Source organism: Gopherus flavomarginatus, chromosome 10 (assembly GCF_025201925.1).
Source record: "Gopherus flavomarginatus isolate rGopFla2 chromosome 10, rGopFla2.mat.asm, whole genome shotgun sequence".
Classification (NCBI taxonomy): Eukaryota; Metazoa; Chordata; order Testudines; family Testudinidae; genus Gopherus; species Gopherus flavomarginatus.
The window spans coordinates 73,400,135-73,419,694 of NC_066626.1; the positions used below are offsets into that span (position 1 = coordinate 73,400,135).

At 42.6% G+C, this 19,560-nt stretch overlaps 1 protein-coding gene across 47 annotated transcripts in view; it reads left to right on the plus strand.

Moving 5' to 3' along the window:
* The window catches only part of CLASP1 (cytoplasmic linker associated protein 1), a 278,689-nt gene extending 262,983 nt beyond the window's left edge, over positions 1-15,706 (plus strand). For all 47 annotated transcript variants that reach the window (XM_050916932.1, XM_050916931.1, XM_050916934.1 and 44 more), the window contains 3 exons: positions 4,510-4,716; positions 11,042-11,158; positions 12,020-15,706. In XM_050916932.1, the coding sequence (XP_050772889.1) occupies positions 4,510-4,716; positions 11,042-11,158; positions 12,020-12,106 (411 nt within the window). In that variant the 3' untranslated portion in view covers positions 12,107-15,706. The remainder of the gene's footprint in view (positions 1-4,509; positions 4,717-11,041; positions 11,159-12,019) is intronic.
* Positions 15,707-19,560: the final 3,854 nt, after the last annotated feature.

A 19,560-nucleotide genomic window follows, 5' to 3' on the forward strand; every position in this document is an offset into this window, starting at 1 on the left:
TACCTCTCCTCCTCAACATGTGAGAGCCCACTCTACCAGAGCCCAGACAGCTTTGATAGCCTCACTTTATGAAGTGCTGCTCTTTGATATCTGTAAAGTGGCAGTGTGGAGCTCTGCGCATACCTGCCCAAGACATTATGCACCAGTTCAACATCTGCAGCTGATGTATCCTTTGGATTTACAGTCTATCAGTCGTCTATAATGTGTAAATCCTTGCATCCTCCTCTTAAATGAGAACTTCTGGTCAGTCACCCACAGTAGAATGCACATAGGGACAAGCACTTGAAGAAGAAAGAGAGGTCACTTACCTTGTACAATAACTGGAGTTCTTTGAGATGTGAGACTCCTCTCTGTATTCCGCTACCCACCTGCCTTCTCCTCTGCTTCCAAAGTTTACAGGAGGGAAGGAACTGGAGCGGCAGTCTGTCCAGATTGCCCTTTATGCCCCGGAGCTGGAGCATGCAGAATAGAAGCATGCAGGCATGGGCCAGGAGACACTGCTAGCAAAAATCTTCTGATCTCAGGTCCCTGGAGCGCATGTGTACCCCCACAGTGGAATACAGGTAGGGACCACACATCTCGAAGATCTCCAGCTGCTATTCAAACCCACACCCTGGACCTTTTGAACTTCATCTGTCAATAGTTATATTGCTGTCTGTCAGTGCCAGAAAGTCATAGAGCTAAAGAGAGTGAGGCCAGAGGTACCACCAGATCATATAGTCTGACGTCTTGCACGTCACAGGCCACCAGCACCACCCAGCACCCACACCCTAAACCCAACAACTAAAATTAACCCTCAGAAAATTAAACTGTTGTGCGCCACAGGCAGAAAACAGAAGGGACCGAAGTGCACCAGTGCCCGAGCCCCCTGCAGTGGGAAGGAATTGAATAAGTGAGATATACCAAGATACCAGCAAATAACCCACATCCTGCTCTGCAGAGAGAGGCAACTCCCCACGCTCACCCCCAAGGTCACTGCCAATCTGACCTGGGAGAAAATTCCTTCCCAATCCTGCAATGTCTCATGGCATGTACACACATCAGGCAGCCTGACAGTAAAAGCATCTATGGAAGAATCTTGGAGGCCAGTAAAACAGACAGCTCGTACGCCTATAAATGTAAAAAACAACAAAAACAGAATATTACAAAGTGAAACTCTCAAAAGTCATGAAATGACAACTTCAAGGTTTCGTACTCAGCCTTGCCTCTGCCCCCTATATATGTGTTCCTGTACAGAGCTGCTTCAGTTGTAGCCATAATTATAATGAATGTAAGTATAAGATTAAAGAAATTAGGCTTGATTCTGATTTTTACTTTACCCTACTTTTATACCAGTCTAACTCCATTGCCTTAAATGGAGTTCCTGTTTTTTACACTGGTATGAAATAATAATTAAACCCATTGCTACTTAATTGTAAAGAAATATTCAGGGCTTGACAAGCAATTGCTTTTAATTTAAATTAGCTTTTAGTGCTCAAAGAATGATGTGGGCCGTATTATTGTTTGGTGAGTTTTTATCTCTTTTTGCTTAGAGTTAGTGGGAAAGAACCATCTTTCTGTTCCCAATTGTTTAAAATTAACTCATTTGTTCCAGTAAATTTACTCACCTCTGACTAAGGAGAAGTATCGTTTGCCATAAACAATACTATTGATGTGACATTGCTGTGGCCCGTCATAGACTTTAAGGCCAGAAGGGAACATGATCATCTCGTCTGACCACTTGCATGAATCTCACCCGCCCACTCCTTTGTTTCACACCAATAAAATAAACACAGAAATATTCAATGATCTTGTGAAATAGTTACAAAACATCTTCATCAATTTAAAGGTCAGAAAAGGGAATATTTCTTGCTATTGATTTTCTCTTTGCTTTATCTCTGTAGAACTAATCCTACAGACCTATAAAGTTGATGAATATTTTACCTGTATAAGAGCTGTTAGATGTGTCTTTTCCTATATATGAAAAGGAAATGGTCCAGTGCACGAAAGATAACATGTAAAGTTAATCTCATTGGTGGTTTAGAAGAAGAATTGTACTAAAGGCCTGATCCCTGTTGAAGCCAGTAGGAGATTTGGGTGCACAGTGAATGCTGGGTTAAGTCCTAAATTATTAACTGGCATTTTATTGCTTGAGATGCAACATGGTGGCATTTTGTTGTAAGGCGTCAATGTAGATGTAATGATAGAACAATTTGTCCTGCTGGATCAAAAGAGGTTGACAGGAACTTTTAAGATACCCTATCCCCTGCAGTGCCTTTCCAAAGTAATTGTCTGTCTGTGTATGTGAGAGAGAGAACAAAATAGGTGTTTACTCGCTAAGGCACCAATTCAGGAAAGCACTTAAACACATGCTTAAATCCCATTGACATCAATTGGATTTCAGCAGGTTCTTAAACTTAAACATGTGCTTAAGTGCTTTGCTGAAGTGTGACCTAAATGCAGACACCATTTACTTGATATGCGCTCACAAGACCAGAAATCTTCCACTGGCTCTAAACAGAAAATGAATTATGCAATTTTCCCTTCCCTACGTGGTAGAAATTTAGTTCATGGAGAAGTGACCTGATAAAAATAACCAGCTGCTGTCCAAGTAAATTAGGCCCACCCACTGGGACCCTTTAGGCAATATTTTGAAAAAGTGGGTGTGTAGGTATAATCCAACTTGTTTCTATACCAACTAATCTGGCACTTTCTAGTTATGTACAGTATTAGAATGCCACAATTGTAGTCAACATCAATATTAACTTAAAATTCCAGTTAGAAAAAAATGCAAAAGAAAAAACCCAACCTCCATTGTGTGAAAACTCTTAAAGTTCAAAAACAGCAGAATTTGTTTTCTAAAAGGTGAGCAAAAACTAATTCCCACAATTAAGATTTAGTTCAAAGGCAACTTTTCATGCTGAGTTTATAATGGCAAAACCGTTGGATCTTTCATTGCCATTTTCACATTTTGTGGAAAATTGTAACCCTGTGACTATATTTCTTGAATGAATAATAACATTAATGGTTGTAGATACCTTTCTGACTAAAAAAATGGACCCCAATCCTGCAGCATTATATGCATGTAAAACTTCCATGTGCAAATAATGCAGGTCTAAGGCCCAAGTCAGTGTAATTTTTTGGGAATTATTCCAGATTTATATTGCTGTAACTGAGATCAGAATCTGTCTCTGAGTGTGTACTAAAATAGCATCACTTTCTTATCAGGCAAAACACCAAGAAGATAAAATTCCGTAGTACATTGTGATCTGTTTATCCAGTTTTTTCTCACTCATTGTGTCTGTGATAACATTTACAAATGAAGCGTTCAGAGTTGTCACAAAGCATAATCCTGAACGGCCTGTGTTCAGATACGTGTGACTCGCCCACAAATGTTGTTAAATTCATGACTAGACAACCATGCTTCCTCTTAATCCTAGTTGCATTTCCATGCAGGGGAAGGAGCCATCAAAAGCGCCAGTGCCAAGAAGTGAATTGCTTTTAAAGAAAAGCTCTCCAAATAGAGATCTCTTGAGAGCTTCTTATTTCATCAGCACAAGCAGTTTTATTCCTTTGCACCAAAGTCTTAGATTAGCCCATTGGTAAATACTGATATTTCTCCCCCACCCTCAAGAACAACATATAGTATCTCACACACACACGCGCACACAAACACACACTCTAACACTAACACTAAGAAATCCTGGCTTCACATGCCTAGTGTGTGATTCATTCACAGACCTTCTGATGCAAATTGATCCCTATAGAATTCTAACAAGTTGGCTGATTGCCCCTCTTTTTCTAAAACATTTTAAAGTTATGTTATGAAAGGTCCTAGACTGACAATTCCTCAGCTATAGAAAACAGCATGCAGTCAGCAGCATGGTGCCTCACAAAGGTGCCTCTACCCTGACAACACCAAAGGTTCAGTATCTGAGACTGGTCCATCCTTGACTTCTTTGTGAAGACTGCTAACAGTGATGCAGTTTTGGGGACACTGATGCAGCTTTCTGTGACTAACGTGCCCCACAAAGAATGGATTGAGGCTATGCATATTTAAGTGAGGCATCCAAGCAGCCCTCAGTAACAGTGAGAGTAACTAACCACTGGAACAAACTACCAAGGGTGGATTTTCCATCTCTTGATATATTCAGATCAAGACCGGAGGCTTTCTAAAGATGTGCTTTGGTCAAACAAGTTATTGGGCTCAATACCAGAGTCATCTGGTGCAATTCTGTGACCTGTGTTATACAGGAAGCTATAATAGATGATCATCTGGCCTTAAAATCTGTTAATCTGTGATTTTTTGTCACTTACTGGCCTGCTTGCAATAGATCTGTAGCTGGAAGCAAATGTTGCCAATTCTCTGAAGCCCCCCACTCCTCAGGAATGCCTTTTGTACTTGCAAGGGGTCTACTGTAGAACAGCATCAGTAGAAATTTCCTTGTGTTCGCTGGCGTGTGCAGGATTATTTTGCTTGTGAAGTGAGAGCCCATTAATGTTTTTGTTTTGTTTTGTTTTTTATTCCAGGTTGTCAGAGCTGCTGAGGAAGCTGCTTCCACCCTGGCCAGTTCCATACACCCCGAACAGTGCATCAAAGTGCTCTGCCCCATCATTCAAACCGCTGACTACCCGATTAATCTAGCTGCCATCAAAATGCAGACAAAAGTCATTGAAAGGATTTCAAAAGAATCTTTACATCAGCTGCTTCCTGATATCATCCCTGGATTGTTACAGGTACACAACCTCGCATGAAAGGTGTTCTCTATTAGTGTTAATAATCATCATCTTGTTTATTTTGGTTGTGGTGAGTGACCAACTGAGAATAAGTTCCTGTCGTGCTAGCACTGTACAAACACTAAGAGCAAAGTATCATTTCGTTCTTTCTAATGTCTGGTTAACAGAATATGTGGGCGCTTCTGAAACCAGAATCTGGTGCATTTGGATTTAAATTTAAAGCAGATCTGTAGTTCTCTTTTTAGTCTTCACACTTTAGTCTAAGGAAGGGGAAAATCCAGTTCTTGAGTTCAAATTCTATCCTTGGAAACATGGCTCCCAGTGAAGTTAAGGGCAGGATTTAGCTCCTGTGTTGTACAATCTCTGTACATCAGGTTCTTCTGTTATTCTGCTGAGTCACTCAGGACTCAGCTGTAAACCTGTGCCGGACTCCAAATAGGCTATGAAGCCCTCTTCACTTCCCAGCACCCTGAACTTTATGACCAATTCATATTTGGACACCTATCATAACCGAATAGGAGCTGGGTGGGGCAGAGGTGTTTTCTGCCAACACTAAGGCAGGGTGTTGACATTACAGTAATTGTGGTTTTCACTCTCATTGGTGACTGCGTGGGAATGGTAATCCCATTTCTCTGCCCACACATTGGGCAGGCAGCAGTGCTGGGCACTGGGGTTATGCTATAAAGGAGAAAGATAGCAATCCAGGGAGAGAGTAAGATAGGATGACATCTGAGAGAGTCACAAGGTTGACTATGGAAAGAAATACATTCTTGTGGGGCGTTGGGCCTGTAAGTCCCCACTATGTCATAGGGGAACTTGAATGAGGAAACCTTCATACAGAGAATAAGCATAAGAAATGTCTCAAGAAACTGAAAATAACATTTAATTCCTCTTTAACCTCAAGAGGATTAGAGTGATGTCAGAGCTTTACCCTATGCTATCCTTCTGATACCATCCCTACTATTGCCTCAGCCCCAGCAGTGTTGGCAACTCGTGCAATAGTTGCTGTTTTTCTTAAAGCCCCACCTCGTGGAGTCAGGTGATCACAGGAGAATCTTAGTTTTCATTTTAAAAAATGTTTCTAGCGCTAGTTGCGGAGAAGCTTGAAAAATGGCCTGAATGTATCCAAAAGGCGTAACAACTGTAAGGCAAAGAAAAATAACCCAACATTTATTATTTTTTGTAATCTCATCGTTTTTAAGCCAGTCTCATGGTTTTTTGGAGACTAACTCATGATTTTTGAACTCTTAGTGTTGACAGTGACTGTACCACCTTAGAAATCTATGTTGATCATACAGATCCTTTTCTCATATTTGTCAAACCACTTTGGGATCCTTCTGGATGGAAGATGTTTATATGAACAGAAAGTCATTGTTGCAATCATTCAGCCGGATAATGTTGGTGTAGTGCTTTAAAGATAACAAGGTCAAGTATGCTAGTAATCCGTGTACCACAGTGAAATGTGTGTGAAATGCTCAGCTGCAATAACTGTGATCCCCTACATCCTAAAAAGCAGAATTAGTTTGAAGGTACATTCATGGGATCTGTTTCCTTTTCAAGCTGCTGGATAAGGATCTTGTTGTACAAGGCCAGGGTCAGGTTATGGCCTACAGGCACACCCTATGTGTCACAGGAGGAGTTTCTCAGGCAGAATTCCAGCTCACTTAGTCAGAATTCCTGGGTCTCCGAGGGAGCACACATGCCAATGGCAGCTCTGCCACTGTGTAAATGGAAGCAGGATGCATTTCTGCTGGGCACTGCCAGCTCTTCACTACGGGACAGTGGTCACTCCACAGCCACCTTGCAGCCGACCTCTGTGCGGGGCATTAATGAGGGGATGGCTCTTTGCACTTCCTTTCTCCCCCACTTTGTGCGCCCCTGCCAGGCCAGCTAGAATCTGACACCTAGGCCAGAAAAGTTTACCTGGACCAGATACACCAGCATAGCTCTAATGGCAAACATTCCTAGTGCTGACACAGCTTATACTGGCAAAAAAAATAAGTACTTTTGCTGTTATAGCTTCTACCAATTTCCTGAATGAAATAAGATCTGGCCAAAGCACGTTTGTGCCAGTGGAACCGTATCTACACTGGGGCTTTTGCCAGAAGAGAAATGTTACCAAAAAAATCACCCTCCTAACCGACATAGCTACGTTGGAAACAGTGTCTAGTGGAGACCTGCTCTTACTGTGATAGAGTAAGGAACCATGACTTCACAGGATAAAGGTGAGTGACGGTATCAAGGTTCTCCTCCTTTTGTTCTCTTCAAACAGAAGCGCTGTTGAACACACAGCATAAATACTTAAGTGCAGCTAAGGTTATTCCTGATGTCAGAGCGTGTTGTGAAACGACACTGCACAGACCTGCCTCTCTCCGGAGTCCTGTCCTCTGAGATATTTTGTGGCTTTCATTTTTCTAGTAAATTTCAGTCATAGAGTCAGTGAACTCCCTCCTGGCTGTCAGTGACTGGTTCACCCTGCACTAATGTTGCAAAGCCAAGACAGTAATGTGTACGGAACCCAAACATTTTTTCCGAGGTAGAGTCTGCGCGCCTCCTCTAATCAATCATCTTGTCAGTTTTCCACAGTCTCATGAGGTGAAGCCTTCTGACATCACAATTATATTTCAAAAGGTCTCCCACCCATTACCTGGAATAGGCCCTTGTCTCATGTCATTCATCAGTGCAATTCAATTGTATAGAGCTTCTTTCATGCACGTTATCTGAAAAACAATTCAGAGGCTTAAATACAGCTACAACATTGAAATTAGAAAAGAAATGGCATGGGGAAGAAGGATTTCAGATGACCAGAAGGAATGGCGAACAGACAAGGCAGGAACAGAGATACCCTGAGCATTTCTCTTTTTGTAAAGAGAGACACAACTAAAGGATTATTCTGTCTGAAAACACAGCCTAAAGCAGTAATTCAGGCTGAGGTCAGCCTTGGGCTGGGGGCACATAACGAGCAACTACTGTCACTTGTCTCAGTATGATTCCTGATCTCTCCAGTACCGCAGAGTGCTGCAGTTTTGTTATCGTCACTTACTTTATGGAATAAAAATTCAAATAAAATTAAAGGAATAAACATAAAGGTCAGTGTATGAGAGGTATGGGGATAGAAGATTCAATTCAGGTAATGTTATCTTGGGAAATTTGATTTGTCATTCGTTTGGGCTGTGTTCAGTTAGTTATGACTTCTTTTAATCTGGTTCAATATTTTCCACCTTTTTCTATCTGGCTGCTAGACCAGCTGGGTATTATATTTCCCATTCAGCAAGATCATCTGGGATACAGGCTGCTTTAAACATCCCTTTGGAACAAGTTGAGATCCAATCCCAACAGTCTTTACTCAGGCAGAACTCGCACTGAGGTAATGAGAGTTATGCTGGAGCAAGGGCTGCATATAATAACCATTGCAGAATGAGCCCTCACATTTAGTGATCGGCCAAGTCCAGTTTACATGCTAGTCTTTGGCCACGTTTTATTCGTTTCTACCTTTCATTGCAAATAACCACATTGTAAACACTAAAAACTAAACATAACTCCACCCTGGAACAGATTCAGCCCTGGTGTAACTCACCTAGCTTCAGTGGGGTTGCACTAGAGATAAGTTAGGCCTTTTGTCTATTGGGCAATCAAATACATACTTACATTTTACTTACCTATTTTATTTTTGTCCATTACTTCTACTATCATTGGAGTTACGAAAAGACCCTGTAATTTATGATTAATGATCAAAATCATTCAAGATTGTTTCACAGGAGAAATTATTTCAGACCTTTCAGAATATTACAAAATGAAATCGTACACGGTTGTAATTACCTTTAAAATCCTGCCTTTTGTGTCTGGCTGCAAAGTTCAACTTGTTATCCAGCATCTTGAATGTGTCTGGTGTGTGATGTTTTGGATAATTTTCATTGTAATTAATAGACAGACACACAACACTAACAAGGAATTCTGGATTAATGAAAGTTGCCAAAGGCCTTGTCTGCACATAAAAATTGTATTGCTATCCCAGTAGTATTTATCCTGCTATCTCAGTATAGTTAAAGCAGTACAACCCCACTAATGTAGATGTGGTTATACTGGTAAAAAGATTCCTTTGAGTATGTGTGCACTGCAATGGGAGATGTGATTGCAGCTTGGATAGACATACCCGTACCAGCTTTAATCTAGCTAGCACAGCTAAAAACAACAGTAGCGAAACCGTGGTCCAGACCCTGGCACAGGCTAGGAACTCAGGGCTATACCCAGGGCTCCAAGTGGGCTTGTCCATGCGGCTCTCCTTCGCTGCTCTTTTCAGCCATGCTAGCTAGGTCAAAGCTAGCACAGACATGCCTACCCAAGCTGCAGTTGCACCTCTTGTTGCAGTGTAGACATACCCGAGATCCCTGGAAAGTTCAAGTGACTCAAGCAAAGATGTGAAGTTAATGTGCATATAAGTGAAAGTATGTTAAGCAACCCTCCATGCTGTCAGTCAGGACTAAAATGGCTGTAGTTTGCTGTAATTTAATTCTCCTGAGACAAACTAAAACCATTTTATTCCTGAGTGAGAGCATCCAAACCGGGGTTAACATGCTTTAACTTTCACGGATTAACTTCCACATCTTCACTTCACTTGCCTTCACTTTTCTGGGTGTCCCCATGTAGACAAGTCATTATGGTGGTACAGCTTTTGCTATCGGGAAGGGGAAAAAGCTATACCAGTATAATTACCTTTACACTGGAATAGCTGAGTCCACGCTAGGGGTTGGAGCAATGTAACTGTGGCAGTAGAAAAACACCACCCCATCCAAAATTGTTAAACTGGTATAAAAACTGTGTGTGGACAGTGATACAGTGGCAGTATGTGTCCTCAGAATGGGAAATACCCGTACATTTAACTCCTGTGGATGGTAAATGTCCAGTTTGTAATAGCATCTCAAGTAATAAGAATACCTTTATTATCATTATTAATATTACACATTTTAATATTAATAAATTACATATTTTTAATGTTTATATTGTATTCGCTGACCACTTCTGGGGCCCATTGTGTTAGGTGCTATAAAATCACATAGTGAGAGACCGCTCCTGCCCTCTAGAGCTGAACGGACAAGACAGTAAAATGGTGAGAGGCGAAGTGACTTACCCTTTATCACACAGCAGGACCAGGACTAGAAGCCTGGTGTCCTGAGTCCCAGATCAGTACCTATCTGCTCTGGAAGTGCAAACTATTATGCTCTTCAGTACAGTCGGGAGTGGGGGGGTTATTTACAAATGTATAACAATATTTAGCTTCCTTCCTCCCCTAAAAAAAGCCACATTTTAATTTGTTGGTAGAAATCTGTGCTGGCCCCTCAGTAAAAATACCAGCCCTGCCTTGGTGAATGCTGCGAAACGACATGCCAGGTGTAGCATGCAGCCCACCAAAGTAGCTGTGTATGTATTACTCATTGCTGTTCATTGATTGATGATCACTTGAGTGCAGAACTAGCAGCATGAGCCATAGAGCTGCAATGGCTTGACGGATAGTCTGAGGTCTCTCCCGTTTTTGGAGATGTGGCCCACTAGCCCCAAGGAGCACATAATGTACTTTCTCAAAGTAGTTCCTGCCTGATAACTGTCTTCCATTGTTTGTAGTGTCGTAGCCGTATTGGTCCCAGGCTATAATAGAGACAAGGTGGATGAGAGAAATCTCTTTTATTGGACCATCTTCTGTTGTCTCTTTCACCAACATCTCACCCACCTTGTCTGTCTTAAAAAGACATGATAGTAGTACACAATATTAATAATTTGCACTTTATAGCACCTTCATGCCATGGTGGTTTGAGTGCTACAAACAGCTTCCATTTGAGGATCCTAACGCACTTCACAAGACAGCCTTTGGGTCCGATCCTGCCAAACTCATGCCCGTCAGGGACTTTATTACATTCCCATATCAAGCTTTTAAGGTCTGATCCAAAGCCCATTGAAATCAATGGAAAGACTTAAGCTCTGTATTAGCCAAATTCTTCCTTCTGTTACCTACTTACAACCCAGTGGGCTTCAATGGGAGTTTCTTCTATATTTGTGAGGACAGAACTGAGCCCTCAGTGTTACTTAATCCCTTTATGGATCCAGAACTCGCTATGAAACGTCATCACGGATGATAGCAGTAGAAAGCACTCAGATCCAGCAAAATACACCACAGCCTAATCTAGAGCCCATTACATTCAATGAGGGTCTTCCTGTTGATTTTGTATCAGGGCCTATGGCCATGCGTTACCAGCCCATTAGTAAACTGATTGGAAAAGATCTTGGAAAGTGACCTTTGATTTGTGCAACCTTTTTGCTTCTCCTGGTCTAGGGGTACGATAATACAGAGAGCAGCGTTCGCAAAGCCAGCGTGTTTTGCCTAGTGGCAATTTATTCAGTAATTGGAGAAGAACTGAAACCTCACCTCGCACAGCTCACAGGAAGCAAGGTACAATGTTACAGCCCCTTGAATATTTTCTACTAGGTAACTGAACAGCGTGTGCTCTCAGCAGCTGAAGGCTTGTCTTCATTGTAAGCTTAGTTCTCTTGAGTTCACCCCTCCCTAGTTTAGCCTGGCTTGATTTAGAGCAGCCACACTGCAAAACAACACTTGAGCAGCCCAGAGTGTTTGGATTAGCAGCACGGAGCAGCTGAGACCCCACTGCCTTACTGGCTTGAGCATTGCAACACTCAAGCTTCAGTCCATGTTTGTGTATGCACAGGAGCCAGGTTAGGGGCGACACTCAAGATAGCTCGAGCTAACAGTGCAGTGAAGACAAGCCCTCAATCCAACGCTGTCCTGCATGCAAGAACTAATTGGCTACACCACATGCCTCTGCTGGCTTGTGTCTTCACTGACTGTGGTATTCAGAACATTTCATAATATGTAGGCCTCGGCCCTGCAGTCTGTTCTGTGTGGGTGGATCCCTGCACCTCTACAGAGTGACAGACAGGAATCCTACCCACACAGATCAGATTGCAGGATCAGGGCCATGCCCTGAAAAATGCCAACAATGACTGTAAAAATTCAGGCCTCACTGAAGTGGGAGTTTTGCCATTCGCTGCAATGTAAACTGGATTTCTCCCCAGATTTTTTCCTGCTACCAATTTTTTATTTTATTTTAGTAACTATCTGTTTTCATGTTATCACCTGATTTATACTTTGATCCTTCATGGGCAGATCCCTGCCCCACACATAGCTCACTGCAGGATCCACATTTAAGGGTTTTGCCCTAATATTTCCAGTGAACTTTTGCTGTCTTTCTTTTCTGGATTATTTGATCTTCTTCTAACTTCTTTTATCTTCCAGATGAAGCTACTAAACTTGTACATAAAGAGGGCCCAGACCACCAATAGTAACAGCAGCTCATCTTCAGATGTTTCAACGCACAGTTAATGGAGATATCTGGACATGTGTGTAGACTTAGAAGCAATCAGCGGTGCCTCTCAGAGACCTTTCTGCTACCCTTTCTTCATTGGCACGTCCCATCAACTAAAGGAGGCCACGCAGATATTTATTGCAATCAGTATTTTAGTCCTTTAAAGCTTTTATGTAGACTCTTATTGGTACTGAATGTAAAGGAAGCAAGGCCTGTGTTGCAGTCCTCATTTAAGAAAAAACAACAGTAGAAAGCCATACTTAAACATATTGGTATAGCCAGCTGAAATCTTTACCATATGTTTAGGTTGCAGTGTTTCAGAACTGAGTCCAAACAACATGTTCATGCTTAAAAGCACAGTGAGTCCTTTTTTTAGTTAATTTGACACAAAGTTTTATTTTTTAACGTTTTAATTTCCTGCTGTGGAAGCAATTTTTCCTTCTGAGCGTAACCCATTTTGGCTAGACCCTTCACCTCACAAGTGCAGTGGTATGTCCCATTCTATAACTCTGATCTGAAACTTGCCTAAACTGCAAGATATTGATGATGAAATCTTTGCAAATATTGCCATGCTTCTGGCATTTAAAGCTTTAAGACGGATTGGTACCTTTATTGAGTAATAAAAAAAATCCAAGTTTTATAGATAAAGATCCAGATTTCCATATGGGCTAAGAATTTCTCTGCAGTTTTTCCCCACCCGCCAGTATCATCTAACAAGAGCAGCCTGGGTCTCCCGACTGTAATGAACAAGGTTAACATCAGCCCTGCCTTCCACCTTCTTCCGTTGCTCAGAAGCCCCTGAGGGTTAATTTTAAAGGCAGGATAGTGGGTTTGTCATCAGGAAATGTAAAGGGGAACTCTTAACTGGACAAAATATTCCTGTACATTTAAACTTGCAGCTATGGGGTTTGGCCCTAGTGTTTAATAAGACAGTGCCCCCCCTCTCCTGCACACCCACACATAACCTTGTGCCTAAAAAGCCTGCAGTGTAGTTAACCAGCATTTTAACCTCTTCCTCGCTGACAGAACCAGAGTACAATCCTGCAAGGCACTTAGCACCTCTGGATAGGTGTTGAGTGGCCTCAGCTGCCATTGGCTTCGGTGGAGATGGAGTCACTCAGCCCTTGCAGGATTGGGCCCCTGTAATAGGCAAGGCTGGCAGAATTCTTTAATGGATTGATCAGCATGGGGAAAACTTAGAACCAACCCAGCCCCAGTGAAATATACCAGCAGAGGGGCCCCCCAGGCTCTGCACATCCCCTGCAGAGTTGCCTGGTGTCCCACCCAAGGAAGGCTAATGCCATGTCGACTCAACACCCCCCACTCCCACCCCCCATCAGTATTTTGAAAGACCTGATCCTGAGAGGTGCTGAGTGGCCTTCTTCTCCCATTGAAATCAATAATAGTTGAGGCTGTCTCAGGACCTGGCAGAATCAGGCCCCAAAGCAGAAGGTTTTTCAGCCTCTTTCATCCCTTGTGTGATAAAGTGGAAGGGACGATCCGGCTCCTGTTTTTTTCAGGATAGGCCCGATCTTACACTGGCTGCAGGATCAGGCCATTTGTCTGCTGTTCTTCCTGCATATAACACTATCATAAGAGAGATCTTTACTAGCCTGTATTGTGGTTTTTCCCCAAAGACTCACCGCAGACTCGAAAATGCCTTCATTGGAGGGAGGCTGTTATAATCTGTGCTAGCCAATAAAATCCAGTTTCCCTTCACGTGGACCATTCACTTTCACCCCTTCTCGAGAGGTTTTCTTCTTCATTTTTTAATTCTTGTTATGGATGATTTGAATTATTTTAGTTTAACTTGAATTAATTTTCCCTTTTGAGGAAATATTCAATCAGTCTGTTGGCAGCAATCAGCTGTCCTGTTTGAATTTTTAGGGTGTTTTATTTTTAAACTGCTTTCCTAACAGTCAGTATTTTAAAAGTCTCTTTTCCCATCTCAGTTCAGCATCTTCTGGGGGTCCAGACCCCAGAAGTGGGATGCCAAGTCTGCGTAATTGACTGTGTTGTGTGCTTAGTGCTTCCAGCTGTCTGACCGATCGTGTTCCATCCCTGTTTGCTGTCTGTTGTTTGAATGGCACACTGTAGCGGATCTGTGGGAATTGAACTCCTTCTGAAATGATTTTATATATTTTATAAAATACTGTTAGTATGCACTGAGTGAATGCACTGTAACGTCCATAAACTGACCTGTCGCCTATGCTGACACTACAGTGCGAATTAACAACTCGTCTCTTAGAAATACATGTGAAATATGTTGCTGCTGCTGCTTTGAGACTTCAGTGATGAGCTTGTATTTCCAGATGTTATTAGCAGAATTGGGGCTGCAAATCACAGAACCAGGCCTTACTTGCTTAATCAGATACTGTTTTGTTTATCAACAGATGCTCATTAATGTGATACTTTGTTTCATTACACGAGTCAATCAAGGACCGTTCAGCCTTTGAGTACTCTAGATGTCTGTTACACCTCTACATAGTAGGAGGCATTCTGCTTCAATTATTTATAAAGTCATTTGCCTATAATGTACATAGTAAGGTTGGTTTAGAGGTTTGAACATGACCGGATTTTCCTTTGAAGTACTCGAAGGGCTAGCTCTGAATGTCACTGGTATGATCTCCCGTGTTCTGCATTCTGAAAGCTGTTCAATCATATTTTCTTTCGCAAGCATGAAGGTCTCTCCGGCTACAAATCTGACAGTGTCCGGGGACATTTGCAGACAAGGATCTGCATGTTGGCGAGACATCACTGCGACAGTCAGGCGGGTGTTAATGTTTTCCCAGCAGTAGCCACCTACAACAGCTGCATTTTTCTTGCTGCCCATTATACAGGGCTTCAGTTTTTGGTATCTTACAAGAAAAATGTTTCTTTGATTTGCCCACCATGCTTATAAAGTCTGACTGTGAGGAACTGTGAAAATACCAGCACCCTTTGGCTGTGGGGTTGCTTAAATCTCAGACAAGGATGGCCCTTCTGTCATTGGCTGTACCAGTGCTCCGTGGGCATGAGCAAATCAATTGATACGTCCCCCTCACAGTTTTAAGTACAATAGTTCTCTCATGTAGTGCAGAATTATTGAGGCATGTGGCTTTCATAAGGTACACTATGTGTGCTTGCCTGGATTACAATACAAGACCAGACTTCTTTTCTATTGCTTATTACTAGCTTACCAATAACCTGTATAAGTAACGTAACTCGCATCTTTGTCATCGAAATCTTTTCCCCCTCCTCATCCCTTTATTTATCAAGCATAATCTGACATATTAAGGGACAGAAAATCAAACTTTGTAGAATACAGCAGGACTTTGCTAACAATAATGTTTTAAATGGGAAGTAAAAACTGCTCTGAAAAATGTCAGCCATAAGAAATGATTTTGTTGGCACGGTGTTCATGTGCATGTATTTTTTTTTCTTTTTTTCCTTCTTTTTTTGGCTTTTGTCATGTTACATCCATATCTGTATTTATATCTTATTTGTTTAACTTTTGAGTGTATCATGGCAAATGTACAGATGTTTTTTTGTTAACATTTATGTGATAGAATTTGCTAAAAAAAAAATAAAATAAAACCTTTTGCGTTTGCCCTAGAATAAATGAAACTTAAGTTTAATTTCCTGCTGAGCCATCTTTAAATTACTGTTTGATACCTACAGCTCGTATCTGTTCATTCACATGGATAGACCGAAAGCTTTTACCTTTCGTTTGATAACAGCAAATGTTGATATTATTTATATAGCAACACCGCCATGGTAGGCATTTTACAGACAAATACTAAGACAGAGCCTCTGCCCCATGGATCTTACAATTGCAGAGCTTGGACCCAATTCTGGAGGATTGTGGGATGTTGCTTGGCAACCGTCCATTTCGAAGGACGATGGTATAAGTGCTGAAGCAGTTCAGGAGCCATGTTGTAGCATCGTGACTAAAAAGTCCAATTCTCGAGTCCTTGTCACAGCTAATGGAGGCTTAAGGCGAGGGCCAGAAGATGAAGCCAGTGCACTGCTGGTGCTCTGTGGCCTGCTGTACTTTCCTCTCAGCTTTCTTTGCTTTCCCTTCCCTCAACTCCCTCTCTTCAGCCTCGCTGACTCCCTGCTGCAGTACAGCCTGTTGCTAGCTATATCTTCCCAGCTTGTGGTGGTCATGGTGAAAGTTTTCAAGTCCCTCTTGCAGATGTCCTTAAACCTGAGCCTAGGTCAGCCCAGTGGCCTTAGAGCAGCCCCATGTTCCCCATACAGGAGAAACTTTGGGATGCATATACACACAGGCTTCAAGTTAGGCACTTGCTTAAGTGCTGTTCAGAATTAGGGCCTGGAGTCTGACTTTAGACCCTAAGCTGGGAGTGGTCTTTAAGCTGCACCCCACAGGAGTAGCCCTGGGAGGCGCCGTAACTTAGAGACACCTGCTTTCTCTTTGCTCCCAGGTTGGGGGGGTGGGAGGATAGTAACTTACTGCCGGTCAGTACCAGGAGTAAATCGCTAACTCCTCTGCCTTCTGCCCTGGGCTCAGCTACTGCAGCCAATGACTAGGGCGAGGCCTGTCCCTTTTCCTGCCACTCCCTGTCCACTGCTCTGGGGAATTAGTAAGTAGGCAAATAGCTCTGCTTACTCCTACATGCCTAGCCCCAAAAGCTGGGTACTGTGCGTACAGGTCGAGGGGGAGGGAGGGTTTACTCTCTTGTGTGGATGCATAGTCCTATTTATAATTTAGCCTTACAGTTATTAGAGCTTTAATAAGAGGCTCTGGAAGGAACTGAATTAATTCAAGCACAAATTTAGTTGAGGCATTTAGAAAGCAGTATTGCCGACCTCAAACATTGAAAAAACATGTCAGACCCACCCCAAAATCAAGAGGTTGGCTTAAAAATCACAAAGTGTAGTGAGAATAATAAATATTGGGTTCTTTTAATTTACCTTCTGGTTTTTGAGCCTTTAGGGGTCCGATTTTCCAGCTTTTCTTCACAGCCAGGAGAGCTAGAAACTTTTTTTTTCTGTTTAAAATGAAAGCTGAAATTCTCAATTAATCACCTGACTCCAGGAGTTAGGTCTTCAAGAAAAATGCCAAATATTGCACAATTTTCAATAAAATCACAGGACTTAGTAACAATGCAGAAAGGTTTTTGCAAAATGTCATGGCACTAGAAATGTTTCTGCAGAAAGAATATTTTTAGAGGGCATTAAGGAGAATACCTTCTCTTGTGGCTCTACTGGCAGAGAACAAGGAAGTGAAACTGACTGGTCTAGTTTTCATTTTCTAAGCTGAGTTAATTTCAAACAATAAGAGAACAGACAGTATAAACGGAGCAAAGGAAATCACAGTTTGAAATTCTTTCCATTTCTAATAATATCAAGTATTAGTAATAACATGAATAAACAAAATCACTTTAATGTATAATTTTTATCTTGACCGTGTTCCTTTAACAAGCTCAAACATCACATATTGGCTAACAGTGGATTTGAGTAGTGGTATAGGTTCATATTTCCTGCATGGGAAGAAGGTTTTGATCTGAAATAAGGAATGTGCCTCAAATAAAAAGGAATAAGTAAAGAATTTGAAGAAAGGGTGAGGGGAGAATCACATCAGACATTTTCAGTGAAGACAGCAGTAAGATGCTGAGTTCCTCAAAACATTTATTCTCTCCGTATTGGAAGAAAGTTAGCACAAGGCATGTGTGTCACTTAAACAGGATTTCAGCGTTGCACAGGCTGCCTACTGCCTTTCATGGGGTAGATTTCACTTCGTCTAGTAATTTATTTCTGATGCATCCATGTAGTGCCATAACAAAGATTGAAAGAGGTGGTTGCTGTCCAGCAGTGGCCTGTTCTCACTTTTCGCATTTCTCTGGGTCCTTCACACAAAGACACCATCCAGCCTCCATGTAGTGAGGTGCAGGGACCCCTGATGTTATAGTTGTGCCTCAGGACTAACAAAATATTGGGCCCCATTGTTCTGGGGACAGTACAAACCCAACTTTGCAGACAGTCCCTACCCTGAAGAGCTTACAGTCTAATACCTGACACATCCCACTCCAGTGGTGAGCAAATTGTCCTCTATATACCCCTTTCCTTGCTTCTTAGAGGTGTTGTGACCCCTCTGTATACCCCCTTCCATGGGACTGAAATCCCGCCGCCAGAGGACAGGTATGGCACAGCCAAAGGGAGCGGTAGAGTTCCACCCAGAACCTTTGCTAATTCTCCTTAACTCTGCCTGGATAGACTATCTCTGGAAACGAGTGGGGTGTTCAGATCCATTTAACCCATTTCTCTGCTGAGAATGCCAGTACCCATACATGAACCAGTCTGCACCCCCTTCTTCCTGCTGGCTACTCAGCTGACCATCTCTTGGGAGGTGCTGCAGTGCAGTGGAGGGTGTTCAGCATCTTGCAGGGCTGAGTCCTCGGATCGGATATGCTGCTCATTGGAATAGAATGTGGGAGCATTGCGCCTTGTGGCTGCCCTCTATAATGTGGCTCAAATCTATTTCCCAAGGCATTTCCAAGGCTGGTTTTTCTCTAGCTGTGCCAACAGCCAGTTTTATAAGTACAGGGCTGGTAGCATTCCATTGATTCTGTCTGACCCATGTCTTTGCAAATTCTCAGCTCCTGGGTCAAACTGGTCTTTAATCCTAGAGGGTTTCCATAAAGCTCTGAAGTTTGAGGCATTACAAATTAAGCATGAGGCAGTTACAAGTTAAGCTAGAGATGTAGATTTCAGCTAATATGTGCACTTAGAAGACCCCTTGTGTTTTATTCAGCCTCCTGGGCGCCCAGAGAGAGCTCCAGTCAATTCACAAAATGCAGGGAAAACGGACTGTGGTTAAGCAAGACGTTAGGTCAGCTGTTTGGACTTCCCTTTCCATCTTCTCTCAGATGGAATTTCTCTGCGCCAGAACTGAGGTTATCCATGTCTTATCCACTCCAGTGTGCCATTCACGTGCTCAGAGTACCACAGTAATTAAGGGTAAGTCACTACCCCCCCCCCCCACCCTTTTTCTACTAGTTCCTAACTCTGTCCATCACACGGCTCTCCCATTTGGGAAGTTTTACTTTCTTCCTTGTTCCTATATGGTGCCTCTTTACCATGGATATAGAAACTGTTGGTGACTCCAACAGCTTCTCAGATTCTGCTGGGGATGGTGTGACAGCCCGTGGCCGAGTCCCTCCCTGTGGATTGGAGCCAACTCTTGGACCCATGTGCTCCCAAGACAATGGCACCTGAGCAGCATCCAGACAGCGTCTCTAGTTCGGGGTCTCTTAGCCATACTCTAGGGGTGCAGATGCTCTGTTTGGCACCACTCCTTGTGCTGTTGGACCCAGCGTGCAGTTGAGCTAGGCCCCAAGACCAGTGCTAACCTCCAAGTGTCCCCAGTGGCTTATGCTCCCCAAAGCTTCAGCCTTGTGGGCACTCCAGTCACAAGGGAGCATTGTAATGGGAGTGCAAATTTTGGCCTAGCCTCCTGGCAAGCGCT